Genomic DNA, 17,469 nt, shown 5'->3' on the forward strand with positions numbered 1-17,469 from the left:
CTTAGCAAAAATCTCCAAAAAAATCTTCGGTGCATTTCCAATGGATGTACATTTGTCTCTGAAGTGAGAAGAAAAATCTTTGACTCGGGAATTAATGCATTTTTCCTGCAGCAACAGGTAAATAAGAGGTGTGTTTGAAGTATGTTGTGGTTTGAAGTACCTCTAGCTGAAGTGCCCCTTTAAGGAAGCGTGCTGGGCTGCTTTGCGAAAGTACTAAATAAATAACACTTTCATTTAGTGCACCGGCAACCTGGATAATAGATGCAACCCTCTGCTTTGCTATATCTGTCCAGATGCAGCTGCTATCTCCTTGAAAGGATCTGTTTCCAGTGTAGCATTTTGAGTGCTCGGTGTCCATCAATTAAAAAGGACTCTCCACACAAAGCTTTATAGGACTAATGCTACCGGGCCTGGAGTGCGTGGATTAAACAAAAGACTAGGGCAGTGTAAACATTGTCCTAGGGGTTATTGATGCTGTATTAAATTAAATGCTGATGGATGTATTCAGACTGCTCAGCTGCATCAAGAAAGGCTGCTTGTTTTAAACACTTAAGCATATAATCTCCTCTTGATGAGAACATGTAGGGCTATTAGTCTTAATGAGAATTATGTGCATACATTGGACAGGACATATTCCTTCAAGATTAATGCCATAGGTTTGTATAAAACGTCTACAATCAATATAAACTGTTTTACTCTGCTGTGAAAGCCTTTATCACCATCTTAGAAGCAGTGTATCAAGCACAGCCTCTCATCTGTCTACATCAGGGTATGTCTACAAGCACCAGCTATTGTGAGACAAGCAAGGCAATGGATTATCAGTGTGTCAGCGCCTCGGTGGTAAACAGTCCAGGCTTGTGCTTGCACCTCCTGGCAGACACAAACGGACTCACTTCCACTGCTCAAGCAAGCCTAACCTTGCATGGCCCCAGCCATCGTGTGGTCCCAAGTTTTTACTGTCTTTATCTTCACTGCCTCCAGTGAGGGAAGTGCTGTTATCCTCACTTGAAAGGCTAAAAGGTTTAACTTATCTCAAAGCAGCCTGAGCTGAAATTAGGGATTAAATACAGACAGCATCAGTCCCTGCTTGACCACTGCCCTATCCTGTCTTTCTGCTTAAGACCACCAAGGGACAGGCCCAGAGAGGAGAATGGACACGTCCTCCAGGGAGGGAATGACACCCAAATTTCTCAGAGTGGGGAAGAAAATGGGTGTTAAGGTACTAGATAGTAGAGAACAGACATAGTTATTTGAACCTGAAAATAACGTTGATTCATCCTTGCTGGTAGTTCTTGTAATTTCAGTCATTGTGAGCCATGCGTTGGTCAGGGGCCGACCAGCAGCAATTGGAAATTTTAAACTTGTGATTAAAAGAGGTCCATAATGGAGTTTTGGGTAGCTGTTACAATATATTGGGGGGAAAAAAAAGTACATCATTAAGGTTGCATAATTCATCTATTTAGTTGTTCATCCATTACACCTATCCATATTCATTTAACAAATTGGAATCCACATTTGAGAATAAATCGTGTAGCTAAATGCCATAGCATGTCTATTTAAATTCAAATCTTTGCTACAAATACATAATTCAAGTACAAAGACATTAGAAGGCATCCAGAAAATAAAAAGGCTTTCTGACTAGATAATCGGCATAGATAGATTGGTGCAAGACTGGAAAGATTTGGATGTTTGCTCTGATTTTTGCTACTAGTCTCCTGGTGACATGGGAAATTTATGTTATTTCTCTGTGCCTCTGTTTCCCCAAATGCAAATAAAAATAGGGATTTATATTCCTGTGCATTGATCTGTGGATACAAAATACAAAAGGAAGACAAGCTATTAATAGCTTAATTTCAACATTTAACAAATTGGCCAAATTCAACAAATGTATTATTAACATGCCTTTTTCATCCAACATTAAACATCAGATGTGAGATGCTACACTGCAGATATTGTCATTGCAACCACCAGCCTCACCAAAAGATGTCAGCAAATAAATTATTTACTAAATGATATGGAAACCACCATTCCTCATTCATCCACTGTGAAGTTGGTAGCAATATATTCTCATTTAAGCCTTCCAAATGCTTTCAGGTTGTTTTTTTTCTTGTCACATTGGACACAGTAAATCTGAATTAGAAGCCTTGCCTTGCTTCAGTCAGAATGAGACTGTTTTCAAAAAGATTTCTTCTTCCTCTTCTAGATGGTGACAAGGCTGATATTTCTGCCAGTATTTATCCAGACATAAACATTATTGCTGGAGCCCTGAAGCTATATTTCAGAGACTTACCGATTCCTGTGATCACCTATGACACCTATTCCAAATTCATAGAGGCAGCAAGTAAGTATTGCATAGTAATTGGTACTGTTCTTTAATCGCATTTCCCATCCATAACGCTGTTCACATTGAAGGAAAAGACAGACAACAAATTGGAAAGAAGGGCATTGTTCTGTTTGTTACTTCTCAGACATGTGCTTCTTTTACATGAAACTTTTGCCTGATTGCTAATGGAGAAGGAATTTCTTGCAGGTAAAAAATAAATAAATGCACAGTAGAAACGTACTGACTGGTTAACAAAAAGATGTAAAGATGTGAGGTACCTAAGAAGTAGCACATTTTTTTCTTTAAAAAGTATCCTTCGTGATTTTGAAATGGCACAAGGTGCCAATAAGCAAGACATCTGCGTCACCATGCTGGGTTCCCTCCCTTCTGGCTCCCCCAGCCTTGCACTGCCCTGGCAGCCACAGGCACTTCTGTCTTGCACACTTCTCTTTCTCCTTAGTCAGAAAACTTAACCTTGCTTGCCACTTGTCTTATAAATAATATGCTCAGGGGAAGCAAAATCACAAATACAAAATCACAAAATACAAAATCCCTTAAAAACAGGACATAAAGATTCTTACTTTTCTAAAATTTCAAGCTCCTTGTGTCATTTTTATGAAAAGTCTTGGGAGACATATAACTGACTCAGTTCACAGTTTAGGAATCTGTATTTTTCATGTAAAACATGTAAATCCTACTCATATTTTTAGAGAGATTGCCAAAAAGTCTTGAGTAAGCACTGATACTCTCACATCACTGATACCTACATACTTAAATAGCAATCTCACTTTGTTTATGTAATTCCATGTCACTTTAGTCTCTCCACCTAAAATTTAGCATATTCCAGTATTAACGAGAACAGTCTCTAAAGCATATGCTTTATCCATGGTCCCATCTCGTTTGGGCAGCTAACGGAAGTAATCATTCATGAGATTTTATTAAAGAGTCAGTTCCAGGCAGCGTATGAAGAGGCACTTAACAAAGCTCAGGTACTGTACCTATACAGACCTGTAGCTAGAGCTGCAGACCATAGAGATGACTATTGGGTGGTCTTTTTTGCTGATTTCTTTGTACAGCCATTCTTTTGAGGTTGCAGAAGTTGCTGATAAGCTTTCTGCTTATGAGTTTAGTGTTTATCCCTGCAAGCACAGTCAATGGCTTGTAAAGGACTCCATAATAATAACTTATCTTCCTGAATTACTGCTGTTTACAAATGAAAGGCTCTATTAACATTAATCCTCTTTGGTGTTTTTACAGAAATCTCCAATCCTGATGAACGACTAGAAGCAATACATGAAGTGTTGATGCTACTCCCTGCTGCTCACTATGAGACACTTAGATACCTAATGATTCATCTCAAAAAGTAAGTTAATTGGCATGCGGGATAATTCTTGAAAAGCATAACAATTTTCTGCTTTAAAAGAGCGATATTACAGAAAACACCAATAAAGCTTCCATTAAGGCACTGCCACTAAAACAGCAACATTACAAATAAACAGACAAGCTATATTTGTATAAATGACTATAAACTGTGTACATATATAGCATAGATCCTTTTGCTTGCAGATCATTGCAAGCCTTTGAAGAGTTAATTGAGATTTGTCACATTTCCCTGAGGCAGATAATACCTGAAAAAAATACCGGAATGGTAGGTACTTTAGAGATGTGTTATATGTTCTGTGGCAAGTCATTTGATCATGCTTTGCTTGTGCCTCCCCTTACCTCCTGCTTTGTCTTCCTGCACTATAACCCTAAAAGGAAGGAGCTGTCTATTACTAGTTGTTTGCTCACATCATCGTGAAACCAAGAATCAGAAAGGGCCTATTTTTATACTACAAATAAAAGCAATACAGGCACTTTCCAGTTATTTCATGTCTCTTGGTTTTAAACACACACTGGCTCATTCACTTTCCAAAACTTCTTTACTCATAAGGAATGCCAAATTTTTGAAAGTGCCTAGATTTAATTTTGTGACTTGGGAATGTACTGCCAGGTTTTCAAAGTTTTTAGCTAGATACGTAGGAAAATTATGAAGTGCTCTGAAGAGGGATAGGATGTCTCACTCTAATTTAAAGCAAAAATTTTTTTCAAATACATGCTAACTCCACTTTACATGGAGAAAAGAGAAAGCCTCAGAAGGCCTTGTTTGTAAGCTTTTAAAAACTGAAACTGAGTAAAGACTGACACTGTCATCTCAAAGTATGCCTTCATTTAAGAGTACATTGCCTGAGATATCCCTTTTCTATTGTTAAAGTTTATGGTGCTATTTGGAAACAACAAAAAAGGGGATAAGGGAGGAATTCAACTACTCACCTTTTGAGAATTTTCTGTTTTTTATCTGCACTATCCTGCAGTATTAATGCCAACATGAAAAGGAAGAGACCTCAACTCACAAAAAAAATGCATCAGAGAGCTCGTGTGATGTGCATTTCATGCTTAATTCAGTTCTCATTATGCAGAGACTTTTCTTCATTTTGAATTGTCTCAGGTCATTACACTGAGTAATTCTTCCTTTTGATGAGACATTACCTGGGCATGCAGGAGCTCCTTTGGACTCTGCAGAAATGAGATGTGTAAACACCCAACCTTGTCAGCACATCTGCCTAGACAATTCAAGACGAACCACATTAGCTTTTAAGAAGGCCTGTGGAAGGTGCAGACAAGCCAGGAACCTACATACAAGAGCGGTGCTTTCACGTCCTGGCAGTAGAGTTTTAATAGCCAAGAAGCCAATTTACTTGCCTTCATTCTTTTTCATGAACTGCAGTACAGACTTTTGTTCAGCTGTTGAGCTGAACTACTGATGAGACAAAAAAAGTCAAACAGCTGATTGATCCAACTCTCTGAATTACTTGCATGCCATGCAATACATTTGCTTTCCTTTTCCAAATTGTAGCTTTCAGCACCTGCACTGAAATCAAGCACATGCCAGTTCCTATGGACAATTTGACAGTGAGATCTCAAAGAGATAGAGGGAAGGTTCCTCTAGGTTCGGGTTATACTGTTCTGTAGGTTAAACATAGCATCCCAACTCCAGCTCCATAAAGTCCTTCCTGCACAAAGAAAACGTGCTGATGTCAAGGAGTCTTTTATGTAAAGACTGCAGGGCCATAGCCTCTATACCAGCACTCATTGTTAACGGAAAAGAAAATGCATTGAGTTGTTAGAAGCACTTCATATTCCTTTATCAAATGAAAGGGACACAAAATTGAGCTTAGGTGAAGTTCAGTGTGTTTTGTGTTGCTTTTAAAAAAAAGTAGAACTACCTTTCTAGTATCTATTTATTGCCTTTCTCTCTCCTCTCTTGAAAGAATACCCTAGCATAGTCAGGAAAATCCTGCAGAGGATAACGTCAGCAGTGAAGAATAGGCTTGTCAGTCAATTAATTAACTGTTTTTTTCAATCAAATAGGAATTTTCTTTCTGATGACATTTTACTCAGAATGGGAGGAAATACAATAGAATGAGCAGTCCCCCCTGTGGTGAAACTCCAACCATGCTGGAGTTTCAGTGAAGCTGAATCTCCTGGGCTCACCCCAGGCCATGCTGGCAACAAGCCCCATACACCTGCACAGAGGTGCTAGTAAGATGTATAGTAAGATGTAGGTGTCATCACATTGCTGTTCAACACCCCTGCTGCATACAGGCACAGATGGAAAGCAGTGCTGAGCATATAATACTTGCACAACAGCAGCTGGAGCTAGGCAGCCTTGGTTTGCCTTTCCTCCTTGCAAAGCAACAGCTAATGTATCTGTGCTAAATATGATACAAGGTGGTGACACAGCTGTGAGTAAGGGCATTAATGGATTCCTGAGCTGAAAGCAAAGAGAGAAGGTGTTTTTTCCGTGGCAGATCCACTCTTTGCAGAGAGGTAGTGGCAGAAGCAAAACCTGGTCTTTTATGGACCTTGCCAATGAGAAGACTAGAACGTCCCTTCAGGTTTTAGCCTCTTTGTGCTCCCCTGGTGGTATCCACTGCCCAGCTGCTCTCCAGCTGGGAATTGCTATGGCCAGGGTGGTCTCAGCTGTCGCCAGAAGAGCTGGCTCCTAAACCAGATGTGCTCCAGCCTTGCAGAGGATTTGTGCGTGGAAGAGTTGTCCAACTTCACACAGGCTCTACTTAGTAACATCAAGTATCTGGTCGATGAGAGACCTCAGCTGTCTCTAAACAGCAGTGCAAGAGCCCTCAAATGCCAAAGGATTGCTGGGACAACACTGATGCGGTCCAGTTGTACCAGTGGAAGCAGACCTTGCATTTTCCAGTAGGCCTAAGGACCGACTTCTCCACTGTCAGTGTTTGCTCCAGCCACATGGAGCCTATCTTCTCTAGAATTTACATCCCTGACCCATGTCAGGGAACAAAACAGCCTGGGATCCTTCTAGAAGTGCCTCTGGTCTTTGTGAAGGATAGATGGCATTTGTAGCCATCTGACTTCTAGCTGCATGGAGCCTGCCTGCACAGAACAAAACACAGCAAGCCACCTTTCTGGACTGCTCCAGGTTTCAGCCTACTCCTAAATATAAAGAATAAACAGAATAACTCAGCTGTTGGTTGGCCTGAGATTACCAGCAAGCCAGAAATATGTGATCAGGTTGGCTGCTGAAGGCTGGAAGCATGTCTGTGAGCAATGGGCCATTGATTGCCATTGGTCATCAAAAGAAATACTGGGTTCATGGTCAGCATCCATACCTGGCATGACACACACCAAGCACAACATGACAGAGAAATGTAATTACTGTAGAGTAGGGGACTTCCCCATACATCACAATTTCAACCAGGATTCCGTTTTTCAAAAAAGAAATTGCCACTAATTTATTATACGTTAATGGGTAGCCATGTAGAATAATCACTCAAGAGTTGCAGGAGGGGTGTTTAAAGGCACTGGAATACACAACCCCACCATAATTGCATTGTACTTGCAATGGAAATAGTTACTGTGGAAATAGGTACTATACTGAGTGAAAGTAAAAATTGTTACCAAAAAATGTCATTATCTGGCAATGCTTAATGTGAAGCAGGGCTGCAGGTTAAGATACAATATTTACTTTTCTTCTGGGAAGTGAACTACTTACCTTTTTATTTATTTTCTTCTATTTTAGGGTTACTTTGCATGAAAAGGAGAATTTTATGAATGCAGAAAACCTGGGAATAGTGTTTGGGCCTACTTTAATGAGACCTCCAGAGGACAGTACCCTGGCTACTCTGAATGACATGCGGTACCAGAAGCTAATTGTGCAAATTCTAATAGAAAATGAGGATGTTCTCTTTTAGACAAACATAGGTGCATCTTCAAAGCCATTTGTTTAAAAATAGTTAGTTTGAAGGGAAAGCAACATTTCTTTAATTTTTTTAAAAAATAAAGGAAGAGTTCCTTGGCTGCACTTCAATTTCTGCAAAGTTGCAGATGGATGCCAAAATGTTTAGGGAAAGCCTATGTCTCATAGACATATGCCTCTTTGTAGAAGGGAAAAAAAAAAAAAAGGTCAGAAAAAATCCTCTCACCTTGTATCTTTTGCCTTGCCTCAGATGTATATTTGTTTTGAGAAGTTGCAAACAATTTTATTGTTAACTTATTAAGAAACACAAAACGTATTTTAATATGGCTAGAGAAGCAAAAAGGTACTTAATCAGTGTTACTTGTATACAGCTATACATTTCCCTCTCCATAAGACATAATTATATATGTCAATTGTGAAACAGAACCTATATTATAAAGATATTTTTACTTTACCTAGCTGAAAGAATGACATTTTATTTTAGCAAACTATAAATCAATGCGGTGCATTGATTATTTTCCATGTAATTCTTTCCTGCATTTTTGCTATGATATATTGAAAACAATTACCACTAATGCAGTATTATCCTGACATACCTCTTTCATGGCAAATGTTTTAAAGGAGAATCTTGTGTGTATTCCAACTTTCCTTAGGTTTCTTTGCATTTAGGCACTAGCATTCTAAGATTGTGTAGGACACTTCTAACCATTTCATATTTCCTGAAACATAGTATTTTCTCTCTCTTTTTTTTTTTCTACTCCCATATAAAATATGGTATTGAGAATTTTTGGAAGTCCTGGTGGCAATATCAGTTTCACACACCAGATTTATTTTTTTTTTGATTACATTAATATGTAAGTTAAGTGATGCTGGGACACTGGATATTTTCTGGCCTTGTTGAAAAGTTAGCACTTTTTGGGTTAAGTATGAAGGATTTGTTTTTTTCTGTAAAAATCAAGCTATGTTTTGTCATGTTTCTGTATTTATAAACGTACAGTAAATCTGCTGAAAATGTAGGTATTTCTCTTGAATGTGTTTCCTGATGGTTTGTTTAAAAAAAAAAAAAAAAAAGACAAAAAACAAGAATATGTAGGAAATGTGGAAGTTGGTAAATTTAATTATTACCAAATTTTAATATTTTTCTCCCCTCACAAACATTGACCTACAGAGTTCATAGTCTAACTGCAACTTATTCTTAATGTTAAAACTGTTTCTCAGCATGAGATGTTTCTGCAAGCATAGAAAATCAGCATACTTTACTACCAAACTCAATTTTCAATACAAAAGAACTATAATAATTCCTCATCTTGATCATTTGTATCATATGCTTGGTAACTCAGTTTCCTGAATTATTTCAGGGAGCACATGTTTCTATTCAAATTGAAAAATATGTGTAACTATGATAATGAAGGGAAGTGGAGGGTATTACTGTAAATTTGTTGTCTTCTAGAGAAATAACTAAGGGCTAGATAGATTAACCCACATTGCAGAGCAAAAGCTAAATAGTCTGAGTTCCCAATACTTCTGTAGATCCTCCTGACTTGTACAGGACTATTTGTTGTAGGTTACATACTACTTAATACTGTCATAAAAATGATCTGGAAATGGTTTTATTTTGTGAAGTGAAATATGCTTTGTAATTTATGATAGTGTAAATGGAAGGAAAATCCCATTAAATGTGTTAAAGAGTTCTAGTGTCTGTCACTGTCCACATGGCAAACCATCGAATGAAAATCAATCTCCAACTATCATCCTGACATGGCTGGAAAATACTTGGAAAACTTAGTTTTATTAATGCCAGCAGTTTCGGTGTTACTTGGGTGCCCATACTACCAAACCTCTGTGCACATGTATTTACCGTCATCACTCTGAACCACCTCTGTGTAAAACTTCAAGCAAGCAAAGAATCAAAAATATCAATCCAATCAATTCTGTGCTCTCCAAAAATCAATATAATCATAGCAATTTTCTGATCCCTTGAATGCAGACATTTGAGTAGCAATGATTTTATTTATTTTTTCCAGTCTGTTCAGTAAAGTGTTATATTTTAAAGGCAAACAATATATATATTTTAGTACATTATTTTTATTTTCGCAGGAACACAAGCCATTCTGCTTCTGGTTCTCCCTTTCCTTCTACCATTAGCAATCTGGTAGTCTTCACATGTCTTACAGTCTGGGATCTATACCATACATACCAGCCTAAGGATTCAAAGCAGTATGTTTAGAAATACCCACGCATAGTGTCTTTGGAGGGGCAGCAGTTTCTCTTCTGTTCAGTGGGGGGAAAAATATGATTCTGCATCTCAAAGACTAAATACCTAATGAAGCTTCCATGTGTGCCTTGGCTAATGCATAGCCACCGTCCTCAGGGACATGCTTGCTGTGGAGGTAGAAGGATCCTGTCCCCGCCGTACCCCATTAGTGCTGCCCTGTGCTGCACACACTTGGTCTCTTGTGGCAGACACGCTGTGGCCACCGCAGCTGTACCTGGGTCTGAGCAGCATCTTTGAGATCTAATATCTCTGCTTCAGACTCACCATCAATGAAAAGCCAGCAGAGTTGTCTCCATAGAGCTGACAGTCAGTGCAAGCCTGTACTCCAGTACACAGAAAAAATGCTGTGTCTGACTGGGTTACATAACACCTTCCTTTTGCTTCAAAGCATTCAGCAGAGTGTGATGATTGATCTCACACCGGGCACTACAAGACAGCAGTCAGAGTCATCTGAAAGGTGCTCCAGGAGGTTCTGGTTGTGCTGGTGTAACTTCCCTGCGAGGTCATGTCACCTAACGCAGCTGTGCGTCCTGGGAAGCAGGTGAGATAGCTGCATTTTGGAGGTCTCTTCCAACCTAGATGATTCTGTGATTCTGTGATTTCACTGCAGCTGAATGTTAGGCAGGAGCCTTGTTCTTCTCCAGGTCCTGGAGGAAGGCCTTCATGCAGCAGTCATGTTGTACTGCAGCATCCATGCACGTTCCCCAAATGCCATTCTGCTAGCCCCATCTTCTGGTGTGATGGGTGCTGTCTGTACCCCGATACAACTGGTCCTTGGAGCTACCATGGTGAGACAGCTCACCTCCCATAACACAGAATTGTCTTAGCCGTCCGTAGTAAAACATTGCATGGAGTTAATGATTTATAACAGTCACGTTCGTACGTGCTGTGGAGCTGCTGAAGGCTCTTCTTCCTAGCTCTTTCTTTGCAAGACTCACTGCAGTATGGTTTAACTGTTCTGAATCTGCTGGGACAACTAAATGAATGAATTTTTTCATGAGAACAGCGTAGTCTGACATTTACAGCCTGTATCCCACACACCACACATCCCAGTCGTGCTCTCCCCTTTATGCCCACAGTATTCAGTTTCCTCACCTCCATTCTCTAGCAAAGTAGTTTAAGCTACAGAACAGGTCACTCAGTACCACATTCATTTTAAGCAAAAGGTAAGACTACGGTTTCCTATGCACTTAGCAGTCTCAAAGCTCACACAAGGTTTGAGATTAATGAAGGAGACATCTGCAGAGATGAGTGACCTCAGATTTTGGGAAGGAGTACATCAGGTGTGGGATCTCTTATGAGACAAGGTGCTTAAGGAAAGACCTGAGCAGTGTGACTGTCAAATTTAGGATACAGGAGGGAGGAGGGATTGTGGGTGTAGTATTGGGCAAAACCCAGGTGTTTTTAAGACCTGAGATGTGCCAGGAGTGCCTGTGGTAACAGTCAGCTGGGCAGAAGAAAGATTTGAAGTCCCATTGCCAAAGAGGTGAAAGTGACCGCAGGTACTGAAAGCAGTTTGCACAGCACGTGGAGCATTGTGTCTTTTGCGATAAGCTCAAACGCTGCACGATGCCGATCTGTGCAAACAGGACACCGAGAGCTGACTAACCATGCTTGCACAGGGCCCCACCTGGACTCACACATCCGGAGGGAGGACACTGTCCGAACCCATCTTAGCTGCTGCTCTCCCTCCATCCCACCTCAGGACAAAGACAGCCCACAGCCACGTCAGTGCTGCCACTGTCGCTCCCCCCACAGCCGAGTCCGTGGCAGGACAGAGCTGCTGCCCTGCTGAGAAGGGGCCAGGTACAGCAGGAAAGGAGATAGTGGTGGGAGGAAGGCTCACTGATGTCTTCACGTGTAGGCTCTTCTCCAGCTGTTCAAGCTCCCCAAAGCAGCAGCAGCTGGAGAGGCTGACATTTTCCCCCCGTGCTGCAATTTCCCCAAACCCTGCTCAATAGGCAAGGACCTGCCTGCCGTCCTTCTTCTTTGTTGACAAATACAGGCTCTATGTCTGCAGAAAAGGGAGGAAGAAGATTTGAGTGCCAACAGACCCCATTGCCGATAAGCAGGAACCATTGAAAACTCTGAGCAGGAAGGTAATTGACAAACACTTACACAAGGAGAAGAATGCCATCTAACTGGATCCTCAAAGCAGAATTATATTGCCGTATCCCCTAAAGCTATCTAAAGGCAATGAAGAGACTATAGAGCTCATGGAGATAAGAAGAGTAAGAGCATCAATACGTTTTATGTTCCTTAGCTTGTAGAGATTCATTCCTTGATTAAAGCAATGATCATGGTTAAGATTCAGAAATCTGAGCCTTAAGAAACTGATTATTACTGAATGCCGTAGGGCTTGCATATTTACCACATCGGTGAGTCTTACTGGAACCTGTATCTTACATTCTCTTTAAAGGCATGGTCTTCTGGTTATAACTATGCTGATGCTATGGCTAAAACCAGGATTGGGAGTTCAAAGCCTGAAGGACCTGGATTATTGCAGGATGGTGTTTGGACTGCAGAGAGAAAGAAGGCATGTGTCAGATGAGGCCTAAACCTTATAAGCTATCATAGAAATGAGCAAGGGGTTGTAAGTGGGGAACCTGTCAGGGTGCAGTTTACATTGTTCTTGGGGATGTTATGAACCAAGTTTACCACTGGAAGCTGGAAGCTGCATTCAGTGCATGGTCCTGCAGACCTCATGATGTGGGGAGGCTGAAGCTGAGAGGAATGAAAGTGTTCTCTTTCCTAAAAGTATGAGTCACTTGTCGCTATGAAGATGAAGGTTAGAATGAGGATTAGGGTTAACTTCAGGGTTTGGAACTAGAGATCCTGAAGAACACAAATTTGAAGACACCTTATTTTCTGTTCTGCTGTAGGGCAGGTATGTGTATGACCAATGTGCATGAAGAAGCAATTTACCATATGCTGTTGCCCAAGAAGATTAGAAGGGAGCCTGGGGTCCATTGGTGTTTATAACCAAGGTAACACCACAACTGGTGTTTATTAACAAGGTAACTGTTAGGGTTAGGTTAAGAATCCAAATACTGAGGAACCTGTATTGTTCCTCAGGCTGCTGCACAGCCCTCAGCATTAGGAACAGGCCTGAGGTCAAGGGAGGGGGGTTTGGGCGTGGGAGGTATGAGGGTGAGGGGAGTTGTGGGCATGAGTCTAACAGTTATAATTAAGGTAGGAATTAGGGTTAGACTTTGGAAATCTAAAGCCTAAGAACAGAATTGGGGTTAGTGCCAATATATCTGGAGTAATGGAGTATATATAGAGTAACTCTTACACTGCGTTGATAGGCATCAGTGCTTTACTGTCTTTTTTGATGAAGCCTTGACCCTTCATTTTAGGCATGGGTATCGTTAAGGTAAACTTTCATAACCTATTGTGCTCTGAGCCAAATGTCTTCTTGAAGCCAAACTTTCCATTAAATGAGGATGATCACTAGCATTAATGCAAGTTAACGTCTTACATTCCTCTACAGGACTAGCTCCTTTCATAAAGGTACCATTAGGGCTCATGTAAGTAAAGATATTGTCCAGGGTACTGTTGGAGGTAAGATTAGGAGAGTTTAGACTACATCTGTGTCACTCAATAAAATGGGACCAAGGACCTCTCCCATGCCAAGCAGCACCAACATTCCCTGTCCACATTATACAGGACTTCACTGAGGTTTTCTCAGGGGCCCATGGTATCTATCGCCTGTGGCCTTTGAGAATATTTTTTATTTTTCTAGAAGCACTGAATCAAAACATTGGTTTAGTGTCCATAACAATGCAAAGGCCATGTTGCAGCCCATCAGACTGGTATTTTTACTCCCTGAGGCTGAGATGGTGTAATGCTCGTAGCACGAGGAGTGGTTGTGTATTGAAATATTTGAGAGCGCAAAACCTGTTACAATAAATATTAATAAATTTTATTACAATAAATAAATTTTACAAATTTTACAACAAATAAATACAAAATAAATTACTATAAAGCTGGAGGACTGTGGAGGGACACAAACTGGTGTCATTCTGTCCATTCTGCCTAGGGGAATAATCCCTTGCTCTTACAGCCTCCAAACCATGCCTGAACAGTGGGTATTAAATAACATTAGGCCAAAATCACACCAGGGTGTCACCACTGACAATATGGCTGATTCATGCGATACAAGGTTCAAACTCACTCCCTGGCTGTATTTTTTCGGCAGTACAGACATAGGCTGGGTGTGAAATGCTGCAGTTCTTATCAGATACTGCAGTCCCACAGCATTTAGCAGCAATGAGGTGTCAAGAGGGAAAATGTTCCTCTCTACAATAGGGTTGGATCCTTCACCATAGTTATGGCAAAGGCTGAGGTTTGAGATGCTGTTAGCGCTTGGAAATCTAAAGCTTAACAAACTGAAATTATCACTGGTTTCTTCATAGCAGACGGCCTGACATGGATGGGAGCCAATTCTTCATGTGTTTTTTTTTTCCTGTACCTATGGGACCCTTGGTTATAATTAAGATGACATCTAGGGTGTGCGATTTAAGAATTTCAAGAACTGATCTTAATGCAGAATGCTGAAAGGCCCACTTGTGCCAACAGCGTTGCAAAGTTTCTTTCTAAGGGCCAATTGCTCAGTGGTATGTCAGGTCAGAGTTAAGAGTCTAAACTTGCAGAATCAAGTGTGCTTTTGAATGTTGCTGGGAACATGGACTTACAAAGAGCTCTGCCCTCTGTAGGTGCCAAAACCATACGTTCTTTTTTACAGGAGGTTCAAACATTGTTGGACCCCCTTCATATAATTCTATCTGCATTTAATACTGGGGTTATAGTTATGTTATGCTTTGTTTTACTCTTAGTTTGAGAAATGAAACTAAAGTTAGTCTTTGGGAACCTAAATCTTGAGAATCCTAGTTCTGAATTTTGGACAACTTGCTGGGTTATGAAGTGACCCGATGTCAGTATGGTCCAATCCTGCATAAAAGGAGCATGTTACAATATAGAAGAGACAGATTCCTTTTACAGTGTATTGGGGTGTCTGCTAGAATCCCGCACTTTTACCCAGTTGGGACTACGAAATCACTTTAATTTTATCCTCTCTTTCAACAAAGAAAGGGCAGAATTTAACTGCAGCAGTCTTAAAATAAATATAGTATTTAACTTCCACACATTGAAAGAACTATGTAATTGATTGTTTTGCTTTCTTTTTATATCAATTCTGTAAATATGTGCACACTGAAGGAACACAACAACTGCTTACTGTTGCAATAAGAAAGGGGCAGAACATACATTTTTCACTGCCAGAGCTGTTTTTATATAAACATTAACCTCAGTGACAATCTTGTGTAACTGTGTTGTGACTGATTCATAGCAGTGACTTTCAGATGCAGAGCAGGTTTTGCTGTTCTCCTATGCAGCCGCATACACTCTAACACTCACACCGTCTCTTATAAAGCTTTCCAAACTGCCTGTCTCCTTTCAGGAGACCCTATTTTCAATAAAGTGCCAAAAGGGACAAATCTCCATTGCAAGATTCTTAGACTGAACTGAGAAATGCACCGATTTGATGAAAGTTTGGTGTTACATCAGCTAAGAGGTCAGGTCTACGGTTACCAAATTAAAATAAGCAAGTAATACACTGGCAAATGTTTTGTATAAGCCTATAAGAAGAGTGGAAGCTATAAATGTTAACCAATAATGTTGAACTGTTAATAATTGTGCTTATTTCTCCACAAACTCCCAGGCACTTTCGGGGGACACAAGATGAGGAGAAACGCTGGCATTCCCTTTCTCCATAGATACAAACGTGTAGCACAACGGCAAGTTATACTCACTGGGGGAAACGGCCCCATGGTCTCAGAGCCCAATGCCTTGATGCTATGAATCTTGGAAAATGTTAGTCGCTTGCTTGTTTGGAGGCGATGCAAAAGCCCTCTGTTCTTGCTGGAAATTACTGGTTTATTCCAGAGTGGAGATTTTTTTGCTGTTGAAATCAGTGAGCAGGACGATTTAGAGTGCTTTCAAGTGTGTGTGTGTGTGCATGCTTCCCTACCCAGGGCTTACCTTTATGGGCTATTCAGGGAAGCAACAAGCAGCAGTTGAACTGCAAAGACGACGAGGCCAAAATACCACCGCTCCCACCAACTCCTCCACAAGCTCACGGACAGCCTCGAGTAACGGAGTGCGTAGCTGGTGGGTGACAGGAATCACATGGATTTTACGTGTCGTGTTTCTACAAAGAAATCGCCACTTTTAGCGCGGTCCATGCACATCTCACTCCTTTTTTGCGACTGAACGGGAACAGAAAAAGACGTTTTGTTTTCCCTAAAAACCCGAGGGCTCCCTCCCGCCCGCGGGCTGGGCCGCAGGAGCCGTCCAGGTGAGCGCGGCCGCCGGCGCCGCCGCTCCTCCCACACCTGCCCGCCCGCCCACCGGGGCCAGCCCCGGGCCGGCCGCCGCCTGTCGCCGGCTGTCGCCGCCTGTCGCCACGCCGCAGAGCCGGCCGGCCGCCGCTCGCCGCCTGCCATGGAGCCCTAGGAGCGTGCGGCGGGAGGGGCGGCCGCGCTTCCCCGGGGACGAGGACAGCGCTCCCGCAGGTCAGTGTCACCGCCCTCACTCGTCCCCCGGGACCCCTGCGAGGGCGAGGGGGCGGCAGGGAGAGCCCCCCCACCGGGCCGGGGGTAGGGGAAAGGCAAAACTTGGGCATCTCCCCCAGCGCCCTGACGCTTGCCCCTCTTCGCCCTCCCTCAGCAGAGGCAGCGCCGAGATGGCGGACAGCGCCGCGGCCACCGCCGCCGCCCCCGCCGCTAAGGGCGGCAGCTCGGCGGGGCACTGGTGGAAGTCGCTGACCGGCGGCAAGAAGAAGCACAAGGAAGCGGCGGCCGCCCCCTCCCCGCCGCCTCCCCCCGCCGCCCCCGGCCCTCGGGAGGGCGCGACGCCCCCCTTCGGCAGCGGGGAGGCCCCGGGGACTGGGGCTGGCGGCGGAGCCCGGCGGAGCCTCCGCGTGTCGCACTCGGGGCGCTTCAAGGAGACGCGCAAGGCGCGCACCCCGCTGCTGGCCGACAGCCCCCAGGTCTTCAACGGCGGCGACCCCGGCCGCGCCGCCCCGGGGGGCCAGTAGCCACGGCGGGGGACTCGCCCCGCCGCTTCGCCCCGCTCCTCGCCCCCCTCGGGGGTTGAGACGCGGCCCCGCGGGGGCTCCTCGGCACCCAGCGGAGGCTGCGGGGGGCCCCTGGACAGCGAGAGGCTCCGCACGACCGACGCGAGGAGCAAGCCTTCGAATCAAGGGACGATGTGATTGACTTAATGGTGACAACGATGAACACCCCGCTCCGTGTACTGTGGTGGACAGGCTCAAAAGGTGCTATCCTGGCGTCTCTGTGCCTTCCCCGGCCCTCTTCGTGAGCCAACGCTTCCCTGCTCATTCCTGCAGCCCAGCTTCTCCCCAGTCTCCGTCCGAGAGACTCTCACACGCTGCCTTTCGAAGGAAGGACTTCGTTTCGGGGCCGAGAACCTTTCAGCGGTGCCACAGCTCTGTAGCAGTCATGCTTCTGTCCTGCTGGAAGCAGGCACGCCGGTGGAGGAGCCCTTCTTGTGCTGTGGGAGTCATGGGAGAGG

General features: G+C 43.1%; 2 protein-coding genes across 3 annotated transcripts in view; both read left to right on the plus strand.

The window, feature by feature from the left end:
- CHN2 (chimerin 2) overlaps nt 1-9,287 on the plus strand; it is a 166,474-nt gene extending 157,187 nt beyond the window's left edge. For both annotated transcript variants that reach the window (XM_040547707.1, XM_040547708.1), the window contains exons 11-13: nt 2,204-2,341; nt 3,581-3,686; nt 7,422-9,287. In XM_040547707.1, coding sequence (XP_040403641.1) covers nt 2,204-2,341; nt 3,581-3,686; nt 7,422-7,593 — 416 coding nt within the window. In that variant the 3' untranslated portion in view covers nt 7,594-9,287. The remainder of the gene's footprint in view (nt 1-2,203; nt 2,342-3,580; nt 3,687-7,421) is intronic.
- Nucleotides 9,288-16,309: 7,022 nt separating this feature from the next.
- On the plus strand, nt 16,310-17,010 carry PRR15 (proline rich 15). The gene is made up of 2 exons (XM_040547709.1): nt 16,310-16,448; nt 16,603-17,010. The coding sequence occupies exon 2, from the start codon at nt 16,619-16,621 to the stop codon at nt 16,970-16,972; it is 354 nt and encodes a 117-aa protein (XP_040403643.1). The 5' UTR covers nt 16,310-16,448; nt 16,603-16,618; the 3' UTR covers nt 16,973-17,010.
- Nucleotides 17,011-17,469: the final 459 nt, after the last annotated feature.

Source organism: Cygnus olor, chromosome 2 (assembly GCF_009769625.2).
Source record: "Cygnus olor isolate bCygOlo1 chromosome 2, bCygOlo1.pri.v2, whole genome shotgun sequence".
Classification (NCBI taxonomy): Eukaryota; Metazoa; Chordata; class Aves; order Anseriformes; family Anatidae; genus Cygnus; species Cygnus olor.

Coding starts and splice junctions, on each gene's coding strand:
- PRR15 (XM_040547709.1), top strand. CDS start 16,619: ATGGCGGACAGCGCCGCGGCCACCGCCGCCGCCCCCGCCGCTAAGGGC.